The sequence below is a fragment of the Hippopotamus amphibius genome, chromosome 15, assembly GCF_030028045.1.
Source record: "Hippopotamus amphibius kiboko isolate mHipAmp2 chromosome 15, mHipAmp2.hap2, whole genome shotgun sequence".
In the NCBI taxonomy this organism is placed as follows: Eukaryota; Metazoa; Chordata; class Mammalia; order Artiodactyla; family Hippopotamidae; genus Hippopotamus; species Hippopotamus amphibius.
This window is the reverse complement of record NC_080200.1, coordinates 16,380,678-16,406,580: the sequence shown is the minus strand read 5'-3', so window position 1 is coordinate 16,406,580 and position 25,903 is coordinate 16,380,678. Positions and strand designations below refer to the sequence as shown.

At 49.5% G+C, this 25,903-nt stretch overlaps 2 protein-coding genes across 4 annotated transcripts in view; one reads left to right on the top strand and one right to left on the bottom strand.

Annotated features, from left to right (window-relative positions):
• Window positions 1-238: 238 nt before the first annotated feature.
• NXNL1 (nucleoredoxin like 1) lies at window positions 239-3,901 on the bottom strand. The gene is made up of 2 exons (XM_057709748.1): window positions 3,576-3,901; window positions 239-569 (listed from the first exon to the last, which is right to left on the bottom strand). Exons 1-2 carry the CDS (start codon window positions 3,899-3,901, stop codon window positions 239-241), a joined length of 657 nt encoding a protein of 218 aa, XP_057565731.1.
• Window positions 3,902-14,927: 11,026 nt separating this feature from the next.
• The window catches only part of SLC27A1 (solute carrier family 27 member 1), a 35,624-nt gene continuing 24,648 nt past the window's right edge, over window positions 14,928-25,903 (top strand). For all 3 annotated transcript variants that reach the window (XM_057709747.1, XM_057709745.1, XM_057709746.1), the window contains exon 1: window positions 14,928-15,127. In XM_057709747.1, the coding sequence (XP_057565730.1) occupies window positions 14,961-15,127 (167 nt within the window). In that variant the 5' untranslated portion in view covers window positions 14,928-14,960. The remainder of the gene's footprint in view (window positions 15,128-25,903) is intronic.

Genomic DNA, 25,903 nt, shown 5'->3' with positions numbered 1-25,903 from the left:
AGCGCTCATCACAGACCCACAGTTGGTCGGATCTCTCTTACCGGGGGTTCAGAACAGCCTCCCAGCCCCCAGCCCCTCCTGCCCTAGGGGAGGGGGAAGGACTCATCATAGACCCGCCCCTCTCTGGTCTCTCCCACCAAAGGGATGAGAACAGCAGGCTTCCGCCCCGGCCCCGCCCCCGCCCCTCCTCTTGGGGGTTTCATCAGAGAACCCCCAGTCCTGTGCACCCCTCCAAGGGTCAGAACAGTCCTTCGGCCCCGCCCTCGGCCCCGCCCTCCTGCCCAGGGCCGCCCTCTCTCCCCGGGCCTCGTTCTCCCCGCGCAGCCGGGTCCACGCGGTACTTGCGGCGGCGCAGTGGCTCCGTGAGGCTCCGCGGCGCGGGGTCGTCCAGGTCCTCGGGCTGCAGGAAGCTGCGGTCCAGCACCTCAGCCGCCTCCTGCCAGTTGGCGAAGCAGGCAGGGCCCAGGCGTCGGATCTCGTCGGCCGCGTCGAGCGTGAGCACATCCCCGCTCGGCTTGAGCACCACGACCGCCGGCAGGCGCTCTACGGAGAACCGGCGCCCGAGGTCCCTGCGCGACGGGCGGATCGGTCAGGCCGGACCCTCGTCCTTGACCCCGAGCCGAGGAGCCCTGCATCCCTCCTCCCAGTACTTACTGAGCGCCTTCTGTGTGCACCGTCCCCTGCTGGCCTCTGGGGATGCCCAGGAACCAAGACGGGCCGGGCCACACTGGCCCCCGGTCTGTGCCCCAGACATGTTCCCACCACAGAGCCTTTGCACTGGTCATGTCCTCTGCCTGGAGCACTCTCCCCATACATCTGCGGATTCAGACCCTGTATGGTGCAGACACCCAACCTCAAATCTCAGCGCCTCTCTTTCTCTGTACTGTTGCTGGGCTCTCAGCATCCAACACACTGCATAGTTTATTTCTCCTGTTTGTCATTTTCTCCCACAATAGAAAGTAGCTTCACTAGGGCGCGGATTTCTGTCTCTATTCACGAGTGTCCTCAGTGCCTGAAATAGTGCCGAGCACATAGTATATACTCAGGAAATGTGTGTGGGATGAATGAATACATACTGATAAATCTCATAGAGATGTTAAACTGGGTAAAGGACTTATGGTCAAAGAGGGCCTTTCTAAGGAGGTGACCTTGGAGCTGAGATTTGCAGGATGAGGAAGGGGTGAACTGGGGAAAGTTTTCCCATGCAGAGGGCACAATTTGTGCAAAGGTCTGGAGATTGGAGGGAGATTGGAGTGCAACCTTGATCATAAAGGCCCTGCAGGGCTATGGTAAGGAGTTTTTGATTTTGTTTTCTGTATAATAGGGAGCCAGTTGGAAGCCACCCACAGGAGACCCCAGACCAAATCTCCCATCTAGGCCAAAATCCCACACAGCCATCACGGAATGGAAGAGGCTGACAGACTGGGCCCATCACCCGTGATTCTTAACTTCCACCCATGGGCTTCTTGGGTGGCCCTTTTCCAGTCATCCACACAGAGAACACATGGTACTTGCAAAATCCCACAAGAGTAGGTTTCCAGGCTTAGCAACTAGAAATACAGGATACCTGGTATGAGTGAATTTGAATTTCATGTAAACAACAAAGAACTTTTTTACAAGGGTGAGTCAAAAATTATCCGCACTGGCTGTAGAACTTATTTTAATTAACTTTTAGAAAAGACACATACCTCATTTTTTGACGTAATCTCCTTGTTTTTCAATACACTGTGTCCATCTGTCAACAAGCTTTTATAGTCCCTCGTTAAAAAATGTTTTAGGCTGAGCTGCGGGCCACGAATGCACTGCTGTCTTCACTTCATCAGAAGTGAATCTTTGTCCTCGAAGGGCTGCTTTCAGAGGACCAAACAGGTGAAAGTCCAACAGAGCAACTTCTCTATCCATTCATACACACTTCTTCGTGACAAAACACTTTCTCCATACTGCACACCAAGTCTTCGATAAATAATGGTATCAGGTACACCCTCAGATCACAAAAAACGAATCACTGCATACTGCTCTTCTTTTGTGCAGATCACAGGTGGGGCATCCAGTTTTGCTCGAATGGCAGTTACAAATGAACTGATGTAACATGTTCACACCTGCACAGCTGTGACTGGAGAGACAGTGGCCTTGAACGGAAAGTGCTGATAAGACAGTGCGGCCAACAGACGTTCTAACATAACCGGAATGCGGATAATTTTTGACTCAACCGCGTATATGTCCTTGCATTATATGGGACATACTTATACTCAAAATTCTTCATTATTTATGTGACATTCATATTGAACTGGGTATCCTGTCTTTTGTCTGGCAGCCCTGTGTGTGGGAGGGGTGGGCGGGTGGGGACTCGTGCACTCTCTGTCCGCATACCTGCCTGGGTGAAGGTTTTGTTGAGAGGACTCTGCCCCAAACAAGGTCAGTGTTCGGCTATGATGCCCTTGCAGCTGGCATTTCTTCCCGGAGCGCGGGGGGGTGGGGTGGGGGGGAGGGAGATGTTTGCCATTTGGGGAACAGAACCTTCTCAGCTGCAGAAGGCTGTGGGAGTGAGCAAGTACGCAAACGCTAATGATATTAGGTGGTGATGAAGGGCTCCGTGACCAGAAACGTCTAAGTTTTGAAACAAAATGGATGAGATCAGTAAAATGTCACGAAGCCTGCCACTCACTTTCAAGTGGTTCCGCCCAAACCCCACACGCGTGGACATAAAACACATGGCAAAATGTTAACAATTCCCATGGGTTTTGTGTGCTCCTTCCGACTTTTGGGTACCTTTGAAATTTTTCTTTTCTTTTTTTTGTTGGCCGTGCCACATGGCTTGAGGAAATTTTTCACAGTAAAACGTTGGGGTTTAAAAAGAGTGAAAGTGTTACTGCAGAAAAGGGGAAGTTCGAACATAGCCACAAATGATCACACTGTTTATTGGGCAGCACATTGGAAAGCTTGAACCCAGCCACCTCTCTCTCTCTCTCAGCTCCAGTGCCCTCCATGGCTCCCAGCTACTCTGCGGATCACATCCACACTCTTTCGGTGGCATCTGGGGTGCTGCTGCACATGGTGCCAGCTGGCTTCTTACGCCTGGTATTACAGTTCCCTGAATTGGTTGTTCTTTCTCTGAAATCCTGGGAGCCTTTGTGCTGTGTCCTCTTCCCTGGAAACACTTCCCTTTCCTCAATCTTTACCCTCCTACCCTCCCTGCCCTTGGGGGGGGGTCTCTCTTTAAAGCCATTTCCTCTGGGAATCATGCCCTGAGCCCCAAATCTCAGCAAGGTCTCCCCATTATATTTCCACATGACATCCTCCCTTTGTCCTTGGGAACTACTGCAGTTTGTTATTCTGTATTTATTTGAGTGTTTGAGGCTTTGTTTCATGTGTGTTGTAAACTCCCAGGGGAGCTGGATGGAAATGGACATGTGTACCCCACCCCCACCCCTCCCCTGAGTTCTCTGTTCTGATTGGTCCACGGAGGGTGCTCATCAACTTCAGATGGAACAGATACATCAGTAAAAAATACTTCACTTTCAGTAGAAACAGTCCCTCCTCCAGGAAGCCCTCCCTGACCTCTCCTCTCGTCTCACCTCCTCAGGTCATCTTCGAAGGGCAAGAAGAGCCACTTCTTGGGCATGTCCCTAAGGAACAGGTCCTGCTGCTCCTCCGTCGGGTCCTGGGATACGTACACCAGGGCCAGCTGGGCTGCCCGCAGGACGTAGAACTCATCCGTGAGCCGCACGAAGAAGTCCCTGAGGATGGGTGCAAAGGCCTGGCACTTCGGGCACGACCCGGCACCGAAGAACAGCAGTACCAGCCGGTTTTCCAGCCGGCGACTGAGCTCACCCTCCGTGTCCAGCTCATCCCGGTCACTGTTGTTTCGGATCAGGACACGGCCAGAGAACAGGGAGGCCATGGCAACCCTGGCTGGGTGCTGGGGACAGGGCCAAAGGACCTCGTGTGACCCCGAGCCTGCTGGCTGGCTGCTGTCCCAGGATTAGGAATCTTTAGGAGGCCAGTTTAGGATCTCACTAATCTGCCTAAACCTCGACCTGATTCTTTGGTTTAGGGGGGCCTGCTACTCACAGGTCTGTCTCAGGAGACAACTGCAAAGGCATCAAAAAAACAAAAACAAAAAAACTCGTCAGACTGACATACTGGTGTGAAAATATTTTATTCAATTGTGATGTAAAAGGATACGTGCTTCTTCATGAATGCATTCGGTAATCCTAAATCACAAGGGCTCTGCTAATGAATGACCGTGATTTCTAAGTCAAGGTGAGCTTAAATGATATTTCAGGGTGTCTGCCTGCCATGACCAGGATGTGCTGTGAAATTATCTTTGATTTACACGGGCGACGAAGTCACAGAGCTGGCCGCTATCTGCTTGGCAGGACATGAGAAAACATGCTGAATTCCAGTTAGAAATTTAAGAGAATATACTTTTTCTCCCCCTTCCATCCTCCTGAATTCTGTCTGGACAGCCCACCCTAAGATCCCGTGGTGTGTAAGCGTGAAAATCATGGTGACGGTATTTTGCAGCCCCTCCCATCAAGCGCTGGGAACTAGGTCCCCTCTCCTTGAAGCCAGGCTGGCTCCTAACTTGCTTTGACCAACAGAACGTGACAGAAGGTGTGAGTTCACAGGGTAAGACTTCTTCTCGCCTCCAACTTTCACTCTTTTGGAATGCAGCCTCCAGACACCCCATGTAAGGAAGCTGATCTAGCCCAGAGGTTGGCAAACTTTTTATGTAAAGGGCCAAGGAATAAATATTTTCATCATTGTAGGCCATACAGTCTCTGCTACAACTTCAAAGTCTCTCATTGTGGAAAAGCGTCTCTGGACAATATGTAAATGAATTAAAACTGTATTTACAGACACTGAAATCTGAATTTCATAAAAATTTCATGTCATAAGAGAGCAAACTTACCAGGGAGGGTGGGGGAGAGTCGCAGGAGGGAGGGAATATGGGGATATGTGTATAAATACGGCTGATTGACTTTGGTGTACCTCAAAAACTGGTACAAGAGTGTAAAGCAATTATGTTCCAATAAAGAGCCAAAAAACAAAAAAATAAATTAAAAAAAAGAGCAAACTTTTGATTTTTTTTTTTCAACCATTCAAAAATGTAAAAACCATTCTTTAGCCCACAGAGAGCAGGATTTGGCCTGTGACTCCTGTTCTAGCCTATTGGTTGAGAGGCCACATAAAAGAGAGCTGGACGCCCAGCCAACAGCCAGCACCAGCTGCACCACACGCGATCTTCCAGCCCAGCCACTGGCAGAATGCAGGAGAATGACTGGGCCATGTGAGACCAGCAGAGGGACTGCCTGGGTGTTACTGACCAGGGCTCTTGGCCTCCTTCAACAATAGAAATTGATCAGAGGCCAGACCAGAAGTTCAGGCAAGCCTTTCTTGGGGCCCCTGCTGCAGCAGAGGGAGTGAGAACAAGTAACAGTTTCCCTTGCTGCCTCCATCCCTGAAGGGGGTGCGAGCTGGTTCCTTATATGGGGCGAGGATGGGGTGTATCCAGGGGGTGGGCCGGAGGGGTGGCTTTGGTGGTTTGCCCATCCCTTTGGTGGTGGTGGCGGTGGTGGTGTGTGCAGGGACCATGTGTAGTCCTCTGCTTTTCCATCTGACATCCCACTTTTGCTCCCAGCTCTTCACAAGTGGCAATTGGGGTTTTTTGGTCTTTTTGTATCTTGTTGTCCATAGTTTGCCCCAAGGGTGCATGCACACAGTTATTTTTAGTCCCTTATAGTTTCTTTGTATTAATATTTTGTTGCTTGAGGAGACGTTTGTCCAGGTACAAGCCCGGCAGCAAAGAGTCTCAGATCCCAGGTCCCAGCCAGTCTCACAGGCAACCTATGGGATCCTGAGAAATAGTTGAAGACCCTTGTAGGAAGCTACTCAGTTTGGGGTGATTTGTTATACAGTAATAGGGAACCAGAACACCAGGTTTTAAGGATTTTTCTGGACCTAGGGAGACGTGAAAGTCTCTGAAAGAAACTTAGTATTGACATTCAACAATAAAGAAGAAAACCACAAAATCCTTACTCTCAAGAGTTTAATTTCCCTTATCAAGGCTTTGGGACCAGGCCCATCCCTGATTTCTCCCTGTTTCATTCTGATGGGGCAGAGTAAAACAGTTCCACAGCTAGAAATCCCACTAGGGGACAACAGATAGACAGGGCCTTCAGAAGGTCACTGTAAACTAGACACCAACCAGGAAATGCCCAGAGTATCTGACAGCTAAGCCACAATCAGAACATTTTGAAACTAAACAGAATGACTTAGGCCACTACCACAGAAAAATGGATACAAGACTTGCCTTTGCTTGGCCTTGTGAGGTCTGTAAGGCAATGACCCTGGAAAACTTGCGTTCCTGCATGCAGCTTACACAGGAATATGGGGGAAAGGTGAAAGAAACTAGGGGAAAGGTGACATTACACTGAATCCTGAGATGAATGATCATATTTTAGTATATGTTACCGCCTTTTTTTTTCTTCAATTTTTAAGTTTTTACAATAAACTGCATATGTTTAGAGTGTACAATTTGGTATTCCCAATCTCCCAATTCATCCCCCCCCTCAACCCTCCCCGCTTTCCCCACTTGGTGTCCATATGTTTGTCCTCTGCATCTGGGTCTCTATTTCTGCTTTGCAAACCGGTTGATTTGTACCATTTTTCTACATTCCGCATATACGTGTTAATATGAGATATTTGTTTTTCTCTTTCTGACTCACTTCACTCTGTAGGACAGTCTCTAGGTCCATCCATGTCTCTACAAATGTCCCAGTTTCATTGCTTTTTACAGCTGAGCAATATTCCATTGTATGTATGTACCACATCTTCTTTATCCATTCATCTGTTGATGGACATTTAGGTTGCTTCCACGTCCTGGCTATTGTAAATAGTGCTGCAATTAACATTGGGGTGCATGTGTCTTTTTGAATGATGGTGTTCTCTGGGTATATGCCCAGCAGTGAGATTGCTGGGTCATATGGTAGTTCTATTTTTAGTTTTGCAAGGAACCTCCATATTGTTCTCCACAGTGGCTGTATTAATTTACATTCCCACCAGCAGTGCAAGAGCGTCCCCTTTTCTCCACACCCTCTCCAGCATTTACTGTTTGTAGATTTTCTGATGATGCCCATTCTGACCGGTGTGAGGTGATACCTCATTGTAGTTTTGATTTGCATTTCTCTAATAATTAGTGATGTTGAGCAGCTTTTCATGTGCCTCTTGGCCATCTGCATGTCTTGTTTGGAGAAATGCCTATTTAGGTCTTCTGCCCATTTTTTGATTCTTTTGTTTGTTTTTTTGATATTGAGCTGGATATGTTACCACCTTTTTTTAATTAATATACTGGGTTGGCCAAAAAGTTCTGGTTTTGCCGTAAGATGGTATGGAAAGACCTGAACGAACTCTTTGGCCAACCCAATACATATGATTTAAGTAGCGCTATGACAGTCCCAGTTAGACCATATAAGGTTAAAGGAGGAGCTAATGAGGTAAGCCTTGACATCTACACGAGAATGAGGAAGAAGGGGGTCTTTTTCTTCCCTACTTTTTCTTTCATTGTGAAAAGGTAGCCCCCTTTGTTCTCAGGACAGCAGAGCTCTTTTGCCTGCCTGCTTCTATCCTTCACAAGAGTTCTATACTATTAAATCCACCTCTTGGGACTTCCCTGGGGCCTCAGGGGTAAGACTCCGAGCTCCCAATGAGGGGGCCTGGGTTCGATCCCTGGTTGGGGAACTAGATCCCACATGCATGCCACAATTAGGGAGCCCGCATGCCGCAACCAAGACCCGGGAAGCCAAAATAAATAAAACTAAATTGTAAAAATAAATAAATAAATCCCCTTCTTGCCTATCACTTTGCCTCTTGTTAAATTCTTTCTGTGCTGAGATAAAAGAGCCTGAACTGCAGTAAGCCCTGAGACCAGGTGTGAGGCTTCAGCTGGGAGATTGTGGGTTGGAGTCCCAACTGAGGTGTCTGGCTTCAATTCCATTTAGAAACAATTTCCTGGGACTTCCCTGGTGGTCCAGTGGTTGAGAATCCACCTTCCAATGCAGGGGACTCGGGTTCGATCCCTGGTCAGGGAACTAAGATTCCCACATAATGCGGAGCAACTAAGCCCATGTGCCACAACTAAAGAGCCCACGCGCCACAACTAGAGAGAAGCCCGTGAGCTGCAACGAAAGATCCCATGTGCCCCAACTAAGACTCAACACAGCCAATAAATAAATAAATATTTTTAAAAAAAAAGAAGAAGCAATTTCCTGGTCAGATTTTCCTCACTCTGCCAGAACTGTGGGAAGTCCCAACTGACTGTGAATTCAAGAGGTTACTGAGAGCAAAATGATCTCAACAATGGACAACTCTTCTATACAGAAACCTTGCTTAAATGGAGTTGGGAGGCCAGGAGCGGGAGCGCTCATGCAGTACCATTCAAGGTCAGTTACAGCAAGAACTGTCAATTACAGGCCCCAACAGAAGAATCATCAACAGGAAAGAATCATCAGTTACAGGCACTCACAAGAAAAGATGTACATCGCATTTGGTACAGGAAATCAACTACCCCAGGAACTTAGCCAATGAGAAACTGTTGTCACCCTGAACTCTCACTTTTCTCTAATGGATTTTCCTTCCAAACAATGCCTCAACTGCCTTCTTTTTCTTTATAAATAATGTTTCTCTCCTTTTTGTTGTTGTTGTTATTGGACTTGTCTATGGTTTTTGCTGTAGGTTGCTTGTCCTGGATTGCAATTCCATGCTATTCCCCCATAAATCCATCTTTGCTGGTAAAATAACTGTTTTTTGGGTTTTGTTTTTGTTTTGTTTTGTTTTTTAATTTTGGCTGCGTTGGGTCTTTGTTGCTGCACGTTGGCTTTCTCTAGTTGTGGCAAGTGGAGGCTACTCTCATTGCGGTGCTCGAGCTTCTCATTATGGTGGCTTCTTTTCTTGCAGAGCATGGGCTCTAGGTGCATGGGCTCAGTAGTTGTGGCGCATGGGTTTAGTTGCTCCGAGGTATATGGAATCTTCCCGGACCAGGGATCAAACCCGCGTCCCCTGCTTTGGCAGGTGGATTCTTTTTTTTAATTTTTTTTAAATTAATTAATTAATTTATTTATTTATTGGCTGTGTTGGGTCTTTTTTGCTGTGCACGGGCTTTCTTTTTAGTTGTGGTGAGTGGGGGCTACTCTGTTGTGGTGCGTGGGCTCCTCATTGCCGTGGCTTCTCTTGTTGTGGAGCACGGGCTCTAGGCACATGGGCTTCAGTAGCTGCAGCACATGGGCTCAATAGTTGTGGCTCAAGGGCTCTAAAGCACAGGCTCAATAGTTGTGGCATACGGGCTTAGTTGCTCGCGGCATGTGGGATCTTCCTGGAGCAGGGATCGAACCCGTGTCCCCTGCATTGGCAGGTGGATTCTTATCCACTGCACCACCTAGGAAGCCCTGGCAGGTGGATTCTTAACCACTGCACCACCAGGGAAGTCCTAAAATAACTGTTTTATTTTTAAGATCAACAGAGGTGTCAGGCTTGTGTTCTCAGAACAGCCCTAAAAGGCCTGTGTGGTTTTATTCCATTTTAAGCACGGAGCCTGGGAGAAGTCACCCAGCAAATGATGTCTGTTAGGCTGCAGAGCCTATTCCAACTTGACCGGGCCTTTGAGCTATCCCAGAATTTCTGAACTGTAGCATCCTTGCCATTTGGGGCCAGATCATTCTTTGTGGTGTGGGGGCTGTCCTGAACAGTGCAGGACATTTTTTTATTTTTATTTTTTTGGGGGTACACCAAGTTCAATCATCTGTTTTTATACACATATCCCCGTATTCCCTCCCTTCCTTGACTCCCCCCCCTCGAGTCCCCCCCACCCTCCCCGCCCCAGTCCTCTAAGGCATCTTCCATCCTCGAGTTGGACTCCCTTTGTTATACAACAACTTCCCACTGACTATCTATTTTACAGTTGGTAGTATATATATGTCTGTGCTACTCTCTCGCTTCATCTCAGTTTCCCCTTCACCCCCCGCCCCCTCCCATACCTTGAGTTCTCCAGTCCATTTTCTGTATCTGCATCCTTGTTCTTGTCACTGAGTTCATCAGTACCATTTTTAGATTCCGTATATGTGAGTTAGCATACAATATTTGTCCTTCTCTTTCTGACTTACTTCACTCTGTATGACAGATTGTAGTTCTATCCACCTCATTACATATAGCTCCATCTCATCCCTTTTTATAGCTGAGTAATATTCCATTGTGTATATATGCCACATCTTCTTTATCCAGTGCAGGACATTTAACAGCATCCCTGGCCTCGACTCACTAGATGCTGTAACCCCCCCCCCCCCACCATACCTGGTCCCATGCTGTAACAATTAAAAATATCTCCAGGTGTCACCAAGTGTCCAAAGGGGGCAGGATCACCCCCTAGTTGAAAATCACTGCTCTTAACTGGTTACCTTGCTGTTATTGGGTTGACAGGTGGCCCTTAAAGAGATCTGTCCAAGTCCTAACCCTCAGAACCTGTGACTGTGACCTTATTTGGAAATAGGGTCTTTGCAGATGTAATTAAATCAAGGATCTCAAGAAGAGATCATCCTGGATTATCTAGGTAGGTCCTAAATCAAATAACAAGTGTCCTTATAAGAGGCAGAAGAGGACTTCCCTGGTGGCCCAGTGGTTAAGAATCCACCTGCCAATGCAGGGGGCATGGGTTCGAGCCCTGGTCCGGGAAGATCCCACATGTCATGGAGCAACTAAGCCCATAGGCCACAACTACTAAACCTGTCCTCTAGAACCTGCGAACCACAATTACTGAAGCCCATGCCCACGTGCCTAGAGCCCGTGCTCCAGAGGAGAAGCCATGGCAATAAGAAGCCTACGCACTGCAACAAAGAGTAGCATCCCCCTTGCTGCAACGAGAGAAAGCCTGCACGCAGCAATGAAGACCCAACGCAGCCAAAATAAATAAATGAGAAAAGAAAAGGGTAGAGATCAGAGGCTTTAGTCCAGGACTGATTGGAGGAAAAAAAAGACCAAACCTTGTCTTTCACTATGGATAGCTGGAGAAGCACTGATCTATAAAAACACATGCTCCAGGACAACTTTGACTTTAAAAAAAAAAAAAGGCGGAAGAGGAGAGGGCACAGACACACAGGGAGAAGGCCATGTGAAGACGGAGGCAGAGACTGGAGCAATGTGGCCACAAGCCGAGGAATGCCACCACAAGTTGGAAGAGGCAAGGAAGGATCCCTAGGACATCCAGAGGGAGTGAGGCGGTTGACACGTTGATTTCTGACCCCCGGCTTCAGGAAGAACTGTGAGACAATCCCTTTCTGTTTCTTTAAGCTACTCAGTTTGTGGTACCTTGTCTTGGCAGCCCCAATAAACTAATACCCCCCCCCGCGGTGGGCACTTGAACTTGGCCAAGAGAAATTGCTCCTTCTCACACGGTGCCCATGTTCTACCAATAGTGCAACTCCCACGCTTTGATCTTCCCGTTATTTTATTTCAACCTGTGCGTCGTTTCTCTCATTCTTCCAGAAAGTTCCAAGAACTCCCTTTGCTGTGGCCTGCAGACCCATGTGGTCACCTGGAGGAGGGAGACATCCATCATTCTGTGCCTCCCACCTCCTGTGTGCCCGTTCACTCTCCAGATGAGAAGCCCCTTGTGAGCCTTTGTGCAGAGCGCCTGGGAGGCGGGTGTTATCACCCAGAGGGCAACCAATGTGCAGAGGAGAGAGCTGACCAGCCCAAGGCCACCCAGCTGGAGAGGCTCAGAGCCTGCTTTGGCCCTGAAACCTGAGTTCTGTCCCCCTGTCCAGGCCTCAGTTTTCCCTTCTGTGAAACCGGGACAGGACTGTTCCTTTATCAGCCATCTGGAATCCCTGGGGACAATTATGTTTTTGGAATTGGGAATTTTTCAGATCTTAGGAAGGTAACAGAGTGAAAGATGCCATGTGTTCTGTGATGTCCTTGGGGGTGTGGGGAAGCCTCTGTGTAAAGTGATAAATAAAAAATAAACAGGGGCAAAAAGGCATCACTGACTACTGAAAACAGCCTGGGTCAGTGCCAGGGAAGAGGTCCCTCCACTGGAGTGCTAGCAGCACCTTAAGAAAAAGTTGGGTTTCCAGAGGCTTTTGGATTTGGAGGTTGCTGACTGAGGGCCCAGAAGAGTATCTCCGGGAGCTGTAGGGAGAGTTGGAAGAGATTGTTTGGTTTCTTTTTTTTTAAATTAATTATTTATATTGGCTGCGTTGGGTCTTCGTTGCTGCATGTGGGCTTTCCATAGTTGCAGCAAGTGTGGGCTACTCTTCGCTGCGATGCACGGGCTTCTCATTGCAGGGGCTTCTCTTGTTGCAGAGCATGGGCTCTAGGTGTGTGGGCTTCAGTAGTTGTGGCTCACAGGCTTAGTTGCTCTAAGGCATGTGGGATCTTCCCAGGCTAGGGATTGAACCATGTCCCCTGCACTGGCAGGCAGATTCTTAACCACTGCATCACCAGGGAAGTCCCAGAACAGACTGTTATGTGCTCTATTTAGTCAGGGCTCAGTAAACTTGGTAATGGGGAGGAAGGAGGAGAGGGAAGAAAGGGGGAAGAGGGAGAAGGTAAGGAGAAGAAAGAGGAAGAAGAAGAGGGGAGGAGGGAAGACGAGGGGGGGAGGGAAAGAGGAGTGGGGGGGAGGAGAAAGGGTAGAAGGTGAACAAAGAGGGAAGTGGAGGAAGGCTGGAGGGGGGGAGAAACTTGAATAGGGGAAGGAGAATGGGGGAGGGGGAAAGAGGGAGGAGGCAGGGGATGTAGGAGGAATCAGGGCAAGATGGAGAAGAGGGAGGAGAAGTATAAGGAAGAGGAGGAGGAGGGCAAGGAAGGGGAGCAAGCTCTCTGCTCACATTTGTGAATGAATGAACCTTAACTCCTCCAGGCCTCAGTTTCTTTACCTGTAAAATGGGGTGATCACAATAGCGCTACCCGGCAGGATAAGACTGCTGCTGTAGTTATTGGGCATTGCTGACCCCTGGCTGAGAAAGTAAGGGACCAGTGGCTGGCTCTGGGCCTGTCCGCCGGATCTGCCTCCTCGTCCCCATTTCACCCACCCTAGGTGGCCTGCAGGCACCAAGGGCAGCATAGGGCGGGGGGAGTGCCTGCCCAGTTCTGTCCTCTAAATGGTACTGGAAGCAGGCCCTGGCTGCCTCCCAAGGAGAGAGTGCTGAGAAGGTCGGCCAAGCAGCGCAGAAAACACGCAGGGTTGGGGTGGGGGTGGGGGGGCAGAGGAAGGGGGAGCTTGGAGAGAGGGATTCAAGGCAGAAGCCCACGTGGGCACAATGCAGTCGGAGCAGGCCCCAGGAGTCTGCAGAACCAGAAGCCCCAGAGGGGGATCCTCTGTCTTGGCCTCAGTGTCCCTGCCCGCCTACTGCCTGAGCTCCTGGGAGCCTGCGACAGAGCCGCCAAAGCCGGAGGGTCTGTGAGCTGCTCCAGGTCAGCCAGGGAACAGGGTGGCGGGCAGCAAGGCCAGCACTGGCCCGCACTTGATCTCGGGGAGGGCTTTAGGGTCTTTAGGTGAGCATTTAGGACCTTGGGATGCAAATAAGGGACCCGGTGTAGCTTTCTGTGGAAGAATGAGGGGACCCGGTGTGTGGGTGGATTTTGTCCTTCCTGGGCTGCTGGGGTGCTACACTGAGACTTAACTCACAAGATTTGGGGATATGGATTTGGGATTAGTTGGGTCCTTGGAATATATCTTTAAGACTGAGATAGGGGTTGGATATTCTGGGGCCCCAGGTATGAGTTTAGGACTCCCCACGTCCCTGGAATGTGTGTTTAAAACGGAAGACGCTTTGGGGGTTGTATTTAGAATAAACTGGGGCAATAACCCAGTTCGGGTAGGCCCTGAGTGTGAACTGAGACTTTCTCTAGTCCCCCGGGGTAGGAATTCTGGTTGCCATCTAGGGCTAGAGCCGGGAGCGCCCGGCAGCCACGCCTCTTGGCTGAGGGACGCACGTGTTTCCTAATCTCCAGGCCGAGAGGGCGGGGGGGGGGGGGGGCGCAGCTGGAAGCCGGCGGAGGTTTGGTTGTCATGGAGACGGCAGCCGTCTTCGCCAGGGCGTTCTAGCCGCTGGCTCTCGTTGGCCGTCGTCACTCTGGCCGGGGGGACCTCTCTATGGTCGTGGCCTCCGGAAGGAGGCGGGCCTGCAGAAGGGCTCTAAGTCAGACAGGTCGGAAGAGAACCGGCCTGGGAGAGCAGGTGGGGCGGGGCCTAGGGTGCTAGGTGGGCCGGAGTGAGACCCAGAGGGTGGTGACCGGGCCAAAGCCTGAGGGCGGGGCTGGTGGCCGGGGTGGAACTTGGGCCTGGGAATATGGTCTAAGTCCAGGACTGGAGGCGGGGCTTGCGCTACCGGGGCGGGGCCTGATCCAGAGTGGGTGGGGCCTGTGCGTGTGGGCGGGGCCATAGGCCTAACCCAGGGACCGAACCTGGTCCAGGGCAGGCGGGGCTCTGGAACAGGGCTGATGCTTGTGGACGGGGCCAGAGGCCTAATCTGGGGCGGGATCAAGTGAGTGGAGGGGGCGGGTAGAGGCGGGACCTGGAGGAAAGCCCAGGACCTGGGTCTGCAGTGGCGCTAAGGTGGAGCCTAGGCTTGGGGGCCCCAGTCGTTAGGGTGGGGCTTGGGTCCAGGGTCCCGCCGCTAAGTCATGGGGTGGGGCTTGTCAGAGATTGACGGAATGTAAGAGCTGCGTCGGGGGGCGTGGAGGTACACTAATGATTGGCAGAAAAGCCTGGGCCGGGCTAGGAGCGTGGAGGCTTGTGCCCAGTTTGGGACGGGGCTGAGACTGTCCGAGACATGCCCAATCCCACTCAGGTGGGCGGGGCCTGGCTCGAAGCGGGGGCGGAGCTCGACCTGGGGGCGGGGCTGGGTTGGCCATGGGGCGGGGCCCGGGCGGCCCGCGGCCTCAGAGCTCTCCACCTCCCCAGGATGCGGGCTCCAGGTGCGGGTTCGGCCTCCGTGGCCTCTTTGGTGCTGCTACGGTTGCTCGGGCTGCCGTGGACATGGAGCACAGCGGCGGCGTTCGGCGTGTACGTGGGCAGCGGCGGCTGGCGTTTCCTGCGGATCGTCTGCAAAACCGCGAGGCGGGACCTCTTGTGAGTGCAGCCTGGGCCTGGTACAAGGGCTGGGGTCGGGGTCGGGGTGAGTGCCCGGGGGCGGGGGGGGGCGAACAGAGGAGGCTGAAAGGGCGGCTTGGGGGACCCTGCGGGCTTGGGGGAAAGAGGTTTCGGAGACTGGGGGCGGGGTTTGGGTGAGGGCGGAGCTAGGGGCGGGGCTGGGGTCTGAAAAGAGTGGGTTGGGGGATTCTGGGGCACCAGCAGGGGAGATCTTGAGGGTCCCTGGAGGGAGATGTGTAGGTTTCAGTGTCCTTGAGGCTGCGTGGGTGACGTCAGGGTGCTGGACGGCAACTTTGGGGGGTATTAGGGCAGCGAGTAGGACTTCCAGAGAGAGCTGAGGCTGATTGGGAGGTCGTGCGTGTTTGGGGGGGGTCTCTGTGAGGCTTTGGTGACTGTGGGAGGACTCTGGGGGCTCTTCAGGGACTCCAGTAGGTCCGTAGGGGTCTCAGGCGGACTTTCTCGGGAAGAATGAGAGGGCTTCCTGGGGCATGTGTAAAGGGCTTTTAGGGTCTTTGAAGGGCCATTTACAAGTCTCTCTGGTCGGGGTGCTCTTTGAGAGTTTGAGGTCTGTCGTGACATTGGGGTTGTTCCGGGTCTTGTGGAGAGGTTGCTGTGTATTCCAAGACTTGCGGGCTCTCTGGTGACTGAGAATCTCTGGGGAGGGGATTCTGGTGGTGTTTGCAGGCATCCTTGGAAGGTCTCTGGGGTATCTGTGAGGGGCTTGCTCAGAGAAGCTGTTGGGAGCCCTCCTGGGGTGAAATAGTGTCTCTGGACATTCCCGTCGGAGCAAATCTCAGCAAGAGCCTCCATGTGGAAGTCCTTGAGCACTTGCTATGGGTCTGCCAGTCTTGGTGCCCATGGGGAGGTGGGAGAACTAACCCATTGTAAGGGTGAAGAAACTGAGGCTCTGTGAGCAGCCGGGATGGTGTGCAGCTGGGAAGAGTTCCACTGCAAATGGACTGGTTCTGAACCTTCTAGAACATGTCCTTTCCTAGCCGTGCCCTGGTCCCTACTCCTGCCCTTGATTTTCTGACATGCAGATCGGACTGTGCCCTGTGTTCAGGCACCTTCCACGACCTCCATCCTCTGCAGCAGAAAAGACTCAGCCTCCAGCTGGGTTCTTGAGGTCCTGCCAATCTATCCCCTGCCCACTTGCCACTCCCCAACTCTCCATAGGTTCACCAGGCCCCCAAATCAGCTTGCCTTGTCAGGCTCAGTCTGCTTCCTCTCTCTGGAATACACTGGCCCTCCTTTTGCCTGGTGACGCCTTATGATGTTGCCTCCCTCAGGGGACCCTTTGCTGAATTTTCCTGCTTAGCAGCCTCCCTTGGCTCCTTGTTGCTCTTAGAATCTAGACCACATGAGGTTTCTGACCATGTTCCCAACCTTCTGCCCTTTCTTTCTTTCCTTCTTTCTTTCTCTTTTTAAATTAATTAACTTATCTATTTTTGGCTGCATTGGGTCTTTGTTGCTGTGTGCGGGCTTTCTCTAGCTACGATGAGCGGGGTCTTTGCTGCAGTGCACAGGCTTCTCATTGCGGTGGCTTCTCTTGTTGCGGAGCACAGGCTCTAGGCACATGGGCTTCAGTAGTTGTGGCACGCAGGCTTAGTAGTTGTGGCATGGGCTCTAGAGCGCAGGCTCAGTAGTTGTGGCGCAGGGGCTTTGTTGCTCCGCGGCATGTGGGATCCTCCCAGACAAGGGTTCAAACCCGTGTCCCCTGCATTGGCGGATTCTGAACTACTGAGCCACCAGGAAAGTCCCTTCTGTCCTTTCCTTTGTCACTCTTCCAGCTACACTGGCCTCCTTGCTGTTCCTAAACACTTTTGTATTTGTTCCAGCCCCAGGGCCTTTGCACTTGCTGTTCCCTCTGCCCAGATCACTCTTCCTCTGCTCTTCATTTCAGCATGCCATGGCTTAAATGTCACCTTGTCAGACAGCCCTCCCCGACCCTGTGTCTCTGTAGAACCTGCCACCTTGTTGCTCTCTAGCAGAATGGTTAAGATTTACACAGGGCTCCTAACCACCCTGAGAGGTGGGTCCTCTCTTGTCCCATCTTACAGATGAGCAAACTGAGGCACAGGATAGTTTTGTCACTTGTCCAGGGTCACACAGCTGGCCAGTGGTGGGGGCAGGATTGGAACCCAGGCAGTGTGGCTCCAGAGCTTGACTTGTAACCACTAGCAGCATCAGTCACTTGTAATTATCTTATGTGTCTGCTTTCTTGCCTTTTAATTTTGGGGTCTCTTTCCACCCCCACTAAACTGTGGACCTTGTCGGGGGCGGGGCGGCACAGATAGAGACTGTGTTGGACTTTGTGTCCCTGTGGCCCTGGTCTCCCATCAGGGTGGCACACAGCAGGTGTGCAGGGTATATTTTTTGGCTGGCAAGCTTTGTCTCCCTTCTTGGGCTCGCCCAGGCCACAGCTCTGCTCCATGGGGCATGAGATATCTGTGCCCAGCCCTGTCTCCCATGGGACAGGGCAGGAGCTGGGTCAACTCCAAGTCCCCGACACAGAGCTTGACACACTTCCTATAGGAGACAGCCTGGAAGATGGCCCCATTTCCTGGTCTTCACACCCTGTGATAATCCCTTCCCTTTGAGTGTGAGCTGGACCTATACACTCACTTCTAATGAACAGAGTGCAACAAAAGCAATAGGATATTACTTCTGAGATTAGGTAATAAAAAAGACCGTGGCTTCCTCCTTGGGTGCTTTCTCGTGGATCACTCCCTCTGGGGAAAGCCGGCTGCTGTGACGTGAGGCAGCTCTGTGGAGAGTCTCACATGAGTGAACTTGAAAGTGGATTCTCTCCCAGTGAAACCTTGAGGTGACAACAGCCCCACCTTACACCTTGATTAAGCCTCACAAGAGACTGTGAGCCAGAACTGCCCAGCTAAGCTGCTCCTGGATTCCTGACCCACAGAAACTATGAGATAATAAATGTCTGCTATTTCCAGCCAGTAATTTGGGGGTAATTTGTTACACAGCAATAGCTAACTAATGCAGCTGGTATAACACCCACCCCTCTCTGTACCAGGCTTTGTTCTAGTGTTCTCACAGTCCTGTAAGGACTTAAGAATCCCATTTTGTGGTTGATGAAGCAATGCACAGAGAGGGGAGGTCATTTGCCTAAGAACACACAGCCAGGTAGGGGCAGGACTCCAGAGTCTGTGTTCTTAGCTGCTGTGTTGTGGCGGGGGTGGTGGTAGTGGCTGGCTGCATTTAGAACCTAGGTTCAGAAATATTTAAGTACCCTGCCCCAGTTCTTCCAACTCATTCTCTATTTTCATTATGAAATCTGATCACATTCATCCTCGTTTATTTCTTCCTGCCCCAGTGCCCTGGAGCTTAGGGTGAAAACAGGAAGGGGCAGAAGGAACAGAAGGACAAGAAGAGGCCTCAGGAAGGGCCTAAAGATGGACAGTGGCTTCTTTGTCTCCGGGGTGGGGGTGACTTGTGCTGCTGCCAAGGAGGGCAGCCCAGGCATGTGGCTGGAGCCCGGCGCTGAAGTCCACTGCCCTCCCGCGTGGGTGTGCTCCAGAGAGTCTGGGGGCGAGGACGGGAGGAACAGGCCGTGAAGGCCCGGCTCCGCTGTGAATGCTCTAGTAACCTGAGCACGAGCCACTGTAGCCTCAGTTTGTGTTTCTTTGCTGTGTCTGTGGACAGGAGCATCCTTGGGAGAAGGGGGGGACTGCTTCCTGGGGTCCCCACCCTAGCTGATGGCCCTGTCCCCGTGGCTGTAACACCAGTACCCCTTCGTGGGGTTCTTGGGGTGCTCTATCGAATTCTCACAGGAAGCTCTTAAAGGAGAGCTGGGCACAGAGTAGGTGCTCAGACGTGTTGGTACTAATTGCCTTCAGCCGGCAGTTGGTATCTTGGGAGGTAGGAGCTTGGTGGCTGGAGTCAGAGTGTCTAGCTGTGGCCCTCTCTGTCCCCTTGCCACCCTGTGGAACAACACCCTCTGAGTCTCAGTTCCTTCAACTGTAAGAGTACACCTTGTGCAGCACCCCTCCTTCAAGAAAACATGAATTGAGCACCTGCTGTGTGCAGCATGGGCACTTGGCCTGCCATGTGGTACATGGTGAATGTTTGATAAATGCTTTGGGGGAAGCCTGAGGAGGAGCAGAGGGACCCTGCCAGGGGGCCTGGTTCTGGGTTGTACTGTCCTCTACTTGCTGTGTGACCTTGGGTGTGTTCATTCACCTCTCTGAGCTCCCAACTCATCCACCATCTGACATGGAGATTTTAGAACTCTACTTTGGAGGGTGGCCATAAGCTTAACTCAGTAAATAAACACTGAGGCTGCTTGTTGTAGCAACTGTATTTATTAGTTAAATGGTTGAGATAACAGGATCTGACCAGAGAGGAAATGGATGTATAAACAGCTAACTTTGTTTTTTGTTTTTTGTGTTTTTTTGGCTGCATTGGGTCTTAGTTGAAGCACACGGGATCTTCATTGAGGCATGCAGGATGTTTTGTTGGGGTGCATGGTCTCTTTTGTTATAGCACGCGGGCTTCTTTCAGTTGTGGCGTGCGGGGTTTTTTCTCCCTAGTTGTGGCATGTGGGCTCCAGGGCGCGTGGGCTTTGCAGTTGTGATGTGCAGGCTCTGTAGTTTGCAGCACGTGGGCTCTCTCATTGAGGCGTGCAGGCTTAGTTGCCCCGTGGCATGTGGGATCTTAGTTCCCCGACCACGGATCAAACCCACATTCCCTGCATTGGAAGGTGGATTCTTTACCACTTGACCACCAGGGAAGTCCCTAAACAGCTAACTTTTAATATTTTACAGTTTCACTTATTTTTTTGTAATGGTTAATACATAACACAGGTACAAAATTCAAACGTTAGAGGGGGTTTGTAGTCAATGTTGTCCTCTCTCTGCTGCCCCCAGCCCTTCAATTCCCCTCCTCAGAGGCGTGTTGTGTCTCTTTCCCAAGATACAGTGGCAGAAATATACGCAGACTTCTTGTTTTTGGTGCTCACAAATGGGCACACATTCTCCATCATATTCTTCACCTCCTGCTTGCTTTCTTCTCTCCACTTTAACTTGAAATTTTTACTTTTACTGAAGTCATGTCAGCTTCAAGATGAAAGACTCTAAGCCTTCTACCTCAAGTGGCAGCTGCCTGACCCACCCTCTACTCACATTTTCCCTGTCCTGCCAGGAATGAGTCTTACCTCTTATCTGAATCTTTTGGACTTCACCTCCACATCTCTAAATGGCTTATGTGACATTATCTGCATTTTTTCACTTTGAGACTTGATCTCTCATCTCCCTCTGTGGAAGATGAGGATTATTCATTCCTTTCTCATCCCTGTCCTCATTCTCTTCCTGTCCCTGTGCATGTCACACACATACCCACCCCTCATACATACACAGACACATATGTTCTTCTGTCCCTTCATTGTTTCAATATTTATTATAGTTGACTCTCACTATTTGTGGTAGTTTTATTCTACAAAGTTGCTGCAGACATTGAACTAGCACGCACTGAACCATTGTTCCTAGGGAAAATACAGGGTTAGTTTCCTGCAAGCCTCTGATCATAACATTTTCATCAACCAGTCAATCCATAATCTTGTTTTATGTGTGTTCTGTTTAAAGACACCTAATTTAATGTGTGTTGTTGTTTATTACCGTTGAACTCACTGCCAACAACTCATGTGTGAACAAAGTCTTATCTAATATGTGTATCTTCTCCATAAGGTACATCACAGCCTTCTTGTACTTAGGAACACTAGACACCATTTCAGCATTATGCCTAGGGCCCATTTTAAACAGAAAAATCACCAATGAAAAGCACAGAAATACAAAAACCATGGCATTTAATAGACTGCCGAAAGGAAGCTTGCTTACAATATGAGCTAAACAACTTTATGTATTTTCTCTGAAGTTGTTGATTGCCTTTATATTTGTTAGTTTTCTATGTATTTATCTCTACTTCAAGCTCAAACTCCACATGTTTGTCTCTCTCTTTTCTCATGTTTATAGAATCAGAGGGGCTTTTGGTTTTACCTTTTTTGAGAAGTCTCTCTTCTATCCTCCAATCTGTCCAAACTGGGCTAATTCCCCTCTCCACCTGGTGTGCAACCATCACCCCAGGCTTGCTCCTAGCCATCTTCCTGAGAATTAGCATCACTTTTGTCTTGGGTTGGATACTCTGTTTCCTGGGCCCCTGGTAGTCCTCTTCCTTGGTTTATTCCTTTATTTAGTTGGAGCACATCTTTATTAGCTTTGGGAGAAATTATGCTTGGGAATTTAATTTTTCGAGACTCCTCCATGTATGAAAATATCTTTATTTTCACCCTCACACTTGACTGATCATCGGGGTATAGACATCTAGGTTGGATATTATTTTCCTTCAGAATTGAAGGCATTTCTTTTTCTTTTCTTTTTTATTTTTTTGGCTGTGTTGGGTCTTTGTTGGTGTGTGTGGGCTTTCTTTAGTTGTGGTGAGCAGGGGCTACTCTTCATTATGGTGTGCAGGCTTCTCATTGCGGTGGCTTCTCTTGTTGCGGAGCATAGGCTCTAGGTTCACGGGCTTCAGGAGTTGTGGTGTGTGGGCTCAGTAGTTGTGGCTCATGGGCTCTAGAACACGGGCTCAGTAGTTGTGGCCCATGGGCTTAGTTGCTCCACAGCATGTGGGATCTTCCCCGACCAGGGATTGAACCCATGTCCCCTGCATTGACAGGCAGATTCTTAACCACTGCACCACCAGGGAAGTCCCTGAAGGCGTTTCTTATTTTCTTCTCACATCATGGTTATTGTTGAGAAGTCTAAAACCCTCTGATTCCTGATCCTTTGTAGTAATGTGTTTTGTTTTGTTTTGTTTCTGGAAGCTTATTGGATCTTTTAAAGATGGTGGGCTATTTCCATCCATTTTATGATCTGATGGTGAATCTCAGGTCAAGGAAGTTTTTTTTTGTTTGTTTGTTTGTTTTTTAAGGGATCTTCCTGGAGCAGGGATCGAACCCATGTCCCCTGCATTGGTAGGCAGATTCTCAACCACTGCGCCACCTAGGAAGCCCAAGGAAGTTTTTTTGAACGTTATCACTGGTGATTTCCTCACTTTTATTTCCTTTGTTTTTCTTGGAACTCCTGTTGTTAAATGCCTGGAGCGATGTCTAGCTTGATAACTACTTATTAAATAACTATGATGTTGGACCTTCGGGGCTGTTTCTATAATTTTCTTATCTTTTTTATTTTCCATATATGTCTTTTTACCCTACTTTCTATGGTATTTCTTCAAATATATCTTATAACCCTCCTATTAATGTTTAACTTATGCTCTCACATTTAAATTTTTATTATGATTATTCAAATTAATAGGCTATTTTTTATTGTTTTTTAAATTATGTTTTTTCTTTTTCATAAAGACTTCATTTTTTATTATCAGTTTTAGGTTTACAGAAATTGAGTAGAAAGTACAGAGAACTCCCATATACCCCTTTCCTCTTCCCTGCAGTTTTCCCTATTTTTAAGATCTTGTATTAGTGTAGCACGCTTGTTACAATTGATGAGTCATTATTGATACATTATTATTAACTAAGTCCCATATTTTTCATTAGGGTTCATGTTGTGTGTTGTACATTTTATGGTGCCCTTACATTTGAATTTTCCAGGATTTGTTTCTTCATTCCCTGAAAGCTTTTTTTTTAATATGTGTGTGATTTAAAAAAAATTTTTATTTATTTATTTACTTATTTGATTGCACCAGGGTCTTAGTTGTGTCAGGCAGGCTCCTTAGTTGTGGCTTGCTGACTCCCTAGTTGTGGCATGCAAACTCTTAGTTGTGGCATGCCTGTGGGACTTAGTTTCCTGACCAGGGATTGAACATGGGCCCCCTGCATTGGGAGTGTGGAGTCCTATTCACTGCACCACCAGGGACGTCCCTGAGAGCTTTTTTTATAGCCTTCTATTCTTATTTCATGGGTACAATATATCTTCTTACCTCTTCAGGGATATTAACGACTTTAGTCGTTTTTTTTCTCTTTTTCCTCAAAGATTTTCTTCTTTGTTTATTTTAGTCTCCATCACCCCTATTAGAGGAAATCCCCAGGAGTCTGGTCGTCCTTGGTTGTAAAGTCAATTAGAAGCTCTCAGCATGGATGTGTGTAGGGGGTGAGGAGGTCTTGTCAACGGAGCTTCATGATGGGGCCACCTGCCCAGGTGGTGTTTTGGGGAAAGTCCAGTGCAGGGTGTTTGGGTCTTTCCTCTGGGCCTGGCCACATTCCCCATAGGTAGTTCTTCTGCTCTTCTGCCTGGAGGGCACAGGCCCCACCAGCAGCATCCCAGGAACACAGAGGGGATGAGGGCTGGAGGCTCAGCATCTGGCAGGTAAACATTCACTGAACACCCATTTGCAGGGAGGTGCCCCACTCAGAAACCCTCCTGTGGATGGACTTTCAATCTCCTCCTGGGTGGCAAGGGGGCCATTTTTTAAAAAATTGAGATACTGACAAATAACACTCTATTAGTTTCAAGTGGGCAACATAATGGTTTGCTATCTGCCTAAAGGTTTCTCTTGCTATCCGAAAACAGAGCATTCCTGTGTATCCTTTCATAAGCCGAAATGGTGTAATGGGAAGAAGCAATGACCTTAGGATGCATCTTGCTCACAAAATAGATTGAGACAAAATTCAGATGTTCACAGACACAGTTCAGAGCTATGGTGGCTTGAAGCCGGGATGCTGAGCTCGGCGGTGCCTCTCTCACCGCTTTGGATGCACGCTGCCCCCTTGGCAGCTCCTTGCAGAACAAACATGCAACGCTATTTTTACTTTTTGCCTTTTATTGGAAAAGCGAAAACCCTCTCTGGATTTCTTTTGGCTAGCAAAAACAGGTACTGATTTAGGTCTTTCTCAAAAGCAAAGTGGCGTTAAAGTGAATTTTTGAAAAGTAGGGGACACTTGTATATTGTGAACTGATCACCACAGTAAGTCTAGTTAACATCCATTACCATACGTAAGTATAAACATTTTTTTCTTGTGATGAGAACTTTTAAGATCTACTCTCTTAGCAGCTTTCAAAGATGAAATGGAGGGACTTCCCTGGTGGCGCAGTGGTTGAGAATCCACCTGCCAATGCAGGGGACACAGGTTCGAGCCTTGGTCTGGGAAGATCCCACATGCTGCAGAGCAACTAAGCCCACATGCGGCAACTACTGAAGCACACGTGCCTAGAGCCTGTGCTCCACAACAAGAAAAGCCACCACAATGAGAAGCCCGCGCACCGCAACTAGAGAAAGCCCACGAGCAGCAATGAAGACCCAGTGCAGACAAAAATAAAAATAAAGTTTTTTTTAATTAAAAAAAAACCAAAAAAACCCCCCGCAAATATGCCATGAGATATTATTAACTATAGTCACCATGTTGTACATTACACCCGCATGACATTTATTTCACAGAGGGGCTTCTTAAACAGGTTTCCATCAATCCCCCACTGCAGCCCAGGGTTCTGCCTTCTCCCATCTCCTGGGGCCTCCACCTCTCATCTACTGCTCGCCAGCTTCTCAAAGTGGGGTGATTTGGTCTCCACTCCCATTTTTCCAGTCCTTTTCAGTTCACACTTACATCCCTTTAGTAGCCATTTTGGGGGATGCAGGGAGGCACCGTGATCACTCAGTGTCTGGGTGCTCAATCTGCCATCTTTGCCACGAGATCAGCAGTGACTTTTCCCATTTACCTTGAGGGTCCTTCCTCATCCCTTGCAGCGGGGCGGGGCGGGGTGGGGGATCGGAGAGGGTGGGCGCCGTCCTCCACGCAGCCTTGCATTGTAAGGACAAGCCCCACCCCGCCTACTGCAGGAAGTCTGGATTCTTTAACACCCTCTGCTCTTCGGAAGCCACAATGAATAATGCGCCGTCGTTTCCCCCATGTGACTTTAACGTGCCAAAATCAATACGCCAGTTACCAGGGCGATTCAGAGCCATGGAGAGACATTCCCCACCCTGTGCTGTCTCCTCCCACTCTCTTCTTCACTCATTCCTCCCCAGCCTGCTGGCCTTTACTCTCTTTTATTTTTTTAAAATTAATTAATCAGGGGCTTCCCTGGTGGCGAAGTGGTTAAGGATGCGCCTGCCAATGCAGGGGACATGGGTTCGAGCCCTGGTCCAGGAAGATTCCCACATGCTGCAGAGCAACTAAGCCCGTGTGCCACAACTGCTGAGCCTATGCATCGCAACTACTGAAGCTTGCACACCTAGAGCCTGTGCTCTGCAACAAGAGAAGACACCGCAATGAGAAGCCTGCGCACTGCAACAAAGAGTAGCCCCCACTCTCTGCAAAAAGAGAAAGCATATGCGCAGCCACAAAGACCCAAAACAGCTAATAAATTAAATAAGTAAATAAATAAATAATTTTAAAAATTAATTAGTCAATTAATTTGTTATTACCTTTTTTATTGTATGCGTTGGGTCTTCGTTGCTGCCCACGGGCTTTCTGTAGTTGCAGAGAGCAGGGGCTATTCTTCATTTCAGTGCACAGGCTTCTTATTGCAGTGGCTTCTCTTGTTGCAGAGTGTGGGCTCTAGGCACGCGGGCTTCAGTAATTGCGGTGTGTGGGCTCAGTAGTTGTGGCTTGCGGGCTCTAGAGCACAGGCTCAGTAGTTGTGGCGCACGGGCTTAGTTGCTCCACGGCATGTGGGATCTTTCCTGCCCAGGGCTCAAACCCTTGTCCCCTGCATTGGCAGGTGGATTCTTAACCACTGCACCACCAGGGAAGCCCAGCTCTCTTTTAAACCTGCCAGTCTCCTTCCT

Bases quoted from the DNA above. Each gene is read 5' to 3' on its own strand.
- NXNL1 (XM_057709748.1), bottom strand. From the start codon at position 3,901: ATGGCCTCCCTGTTCTCTGGCCGTGTCCTGATCCGAAACAACAGTGAC. The intron at 570-3,575 runs GTGAGACGAGAG...CCCGTCGCGCAG, and splicing joins TTCGAAGATGACCTGAGGAG to GGACCTCGGGCGCCGGTTCT.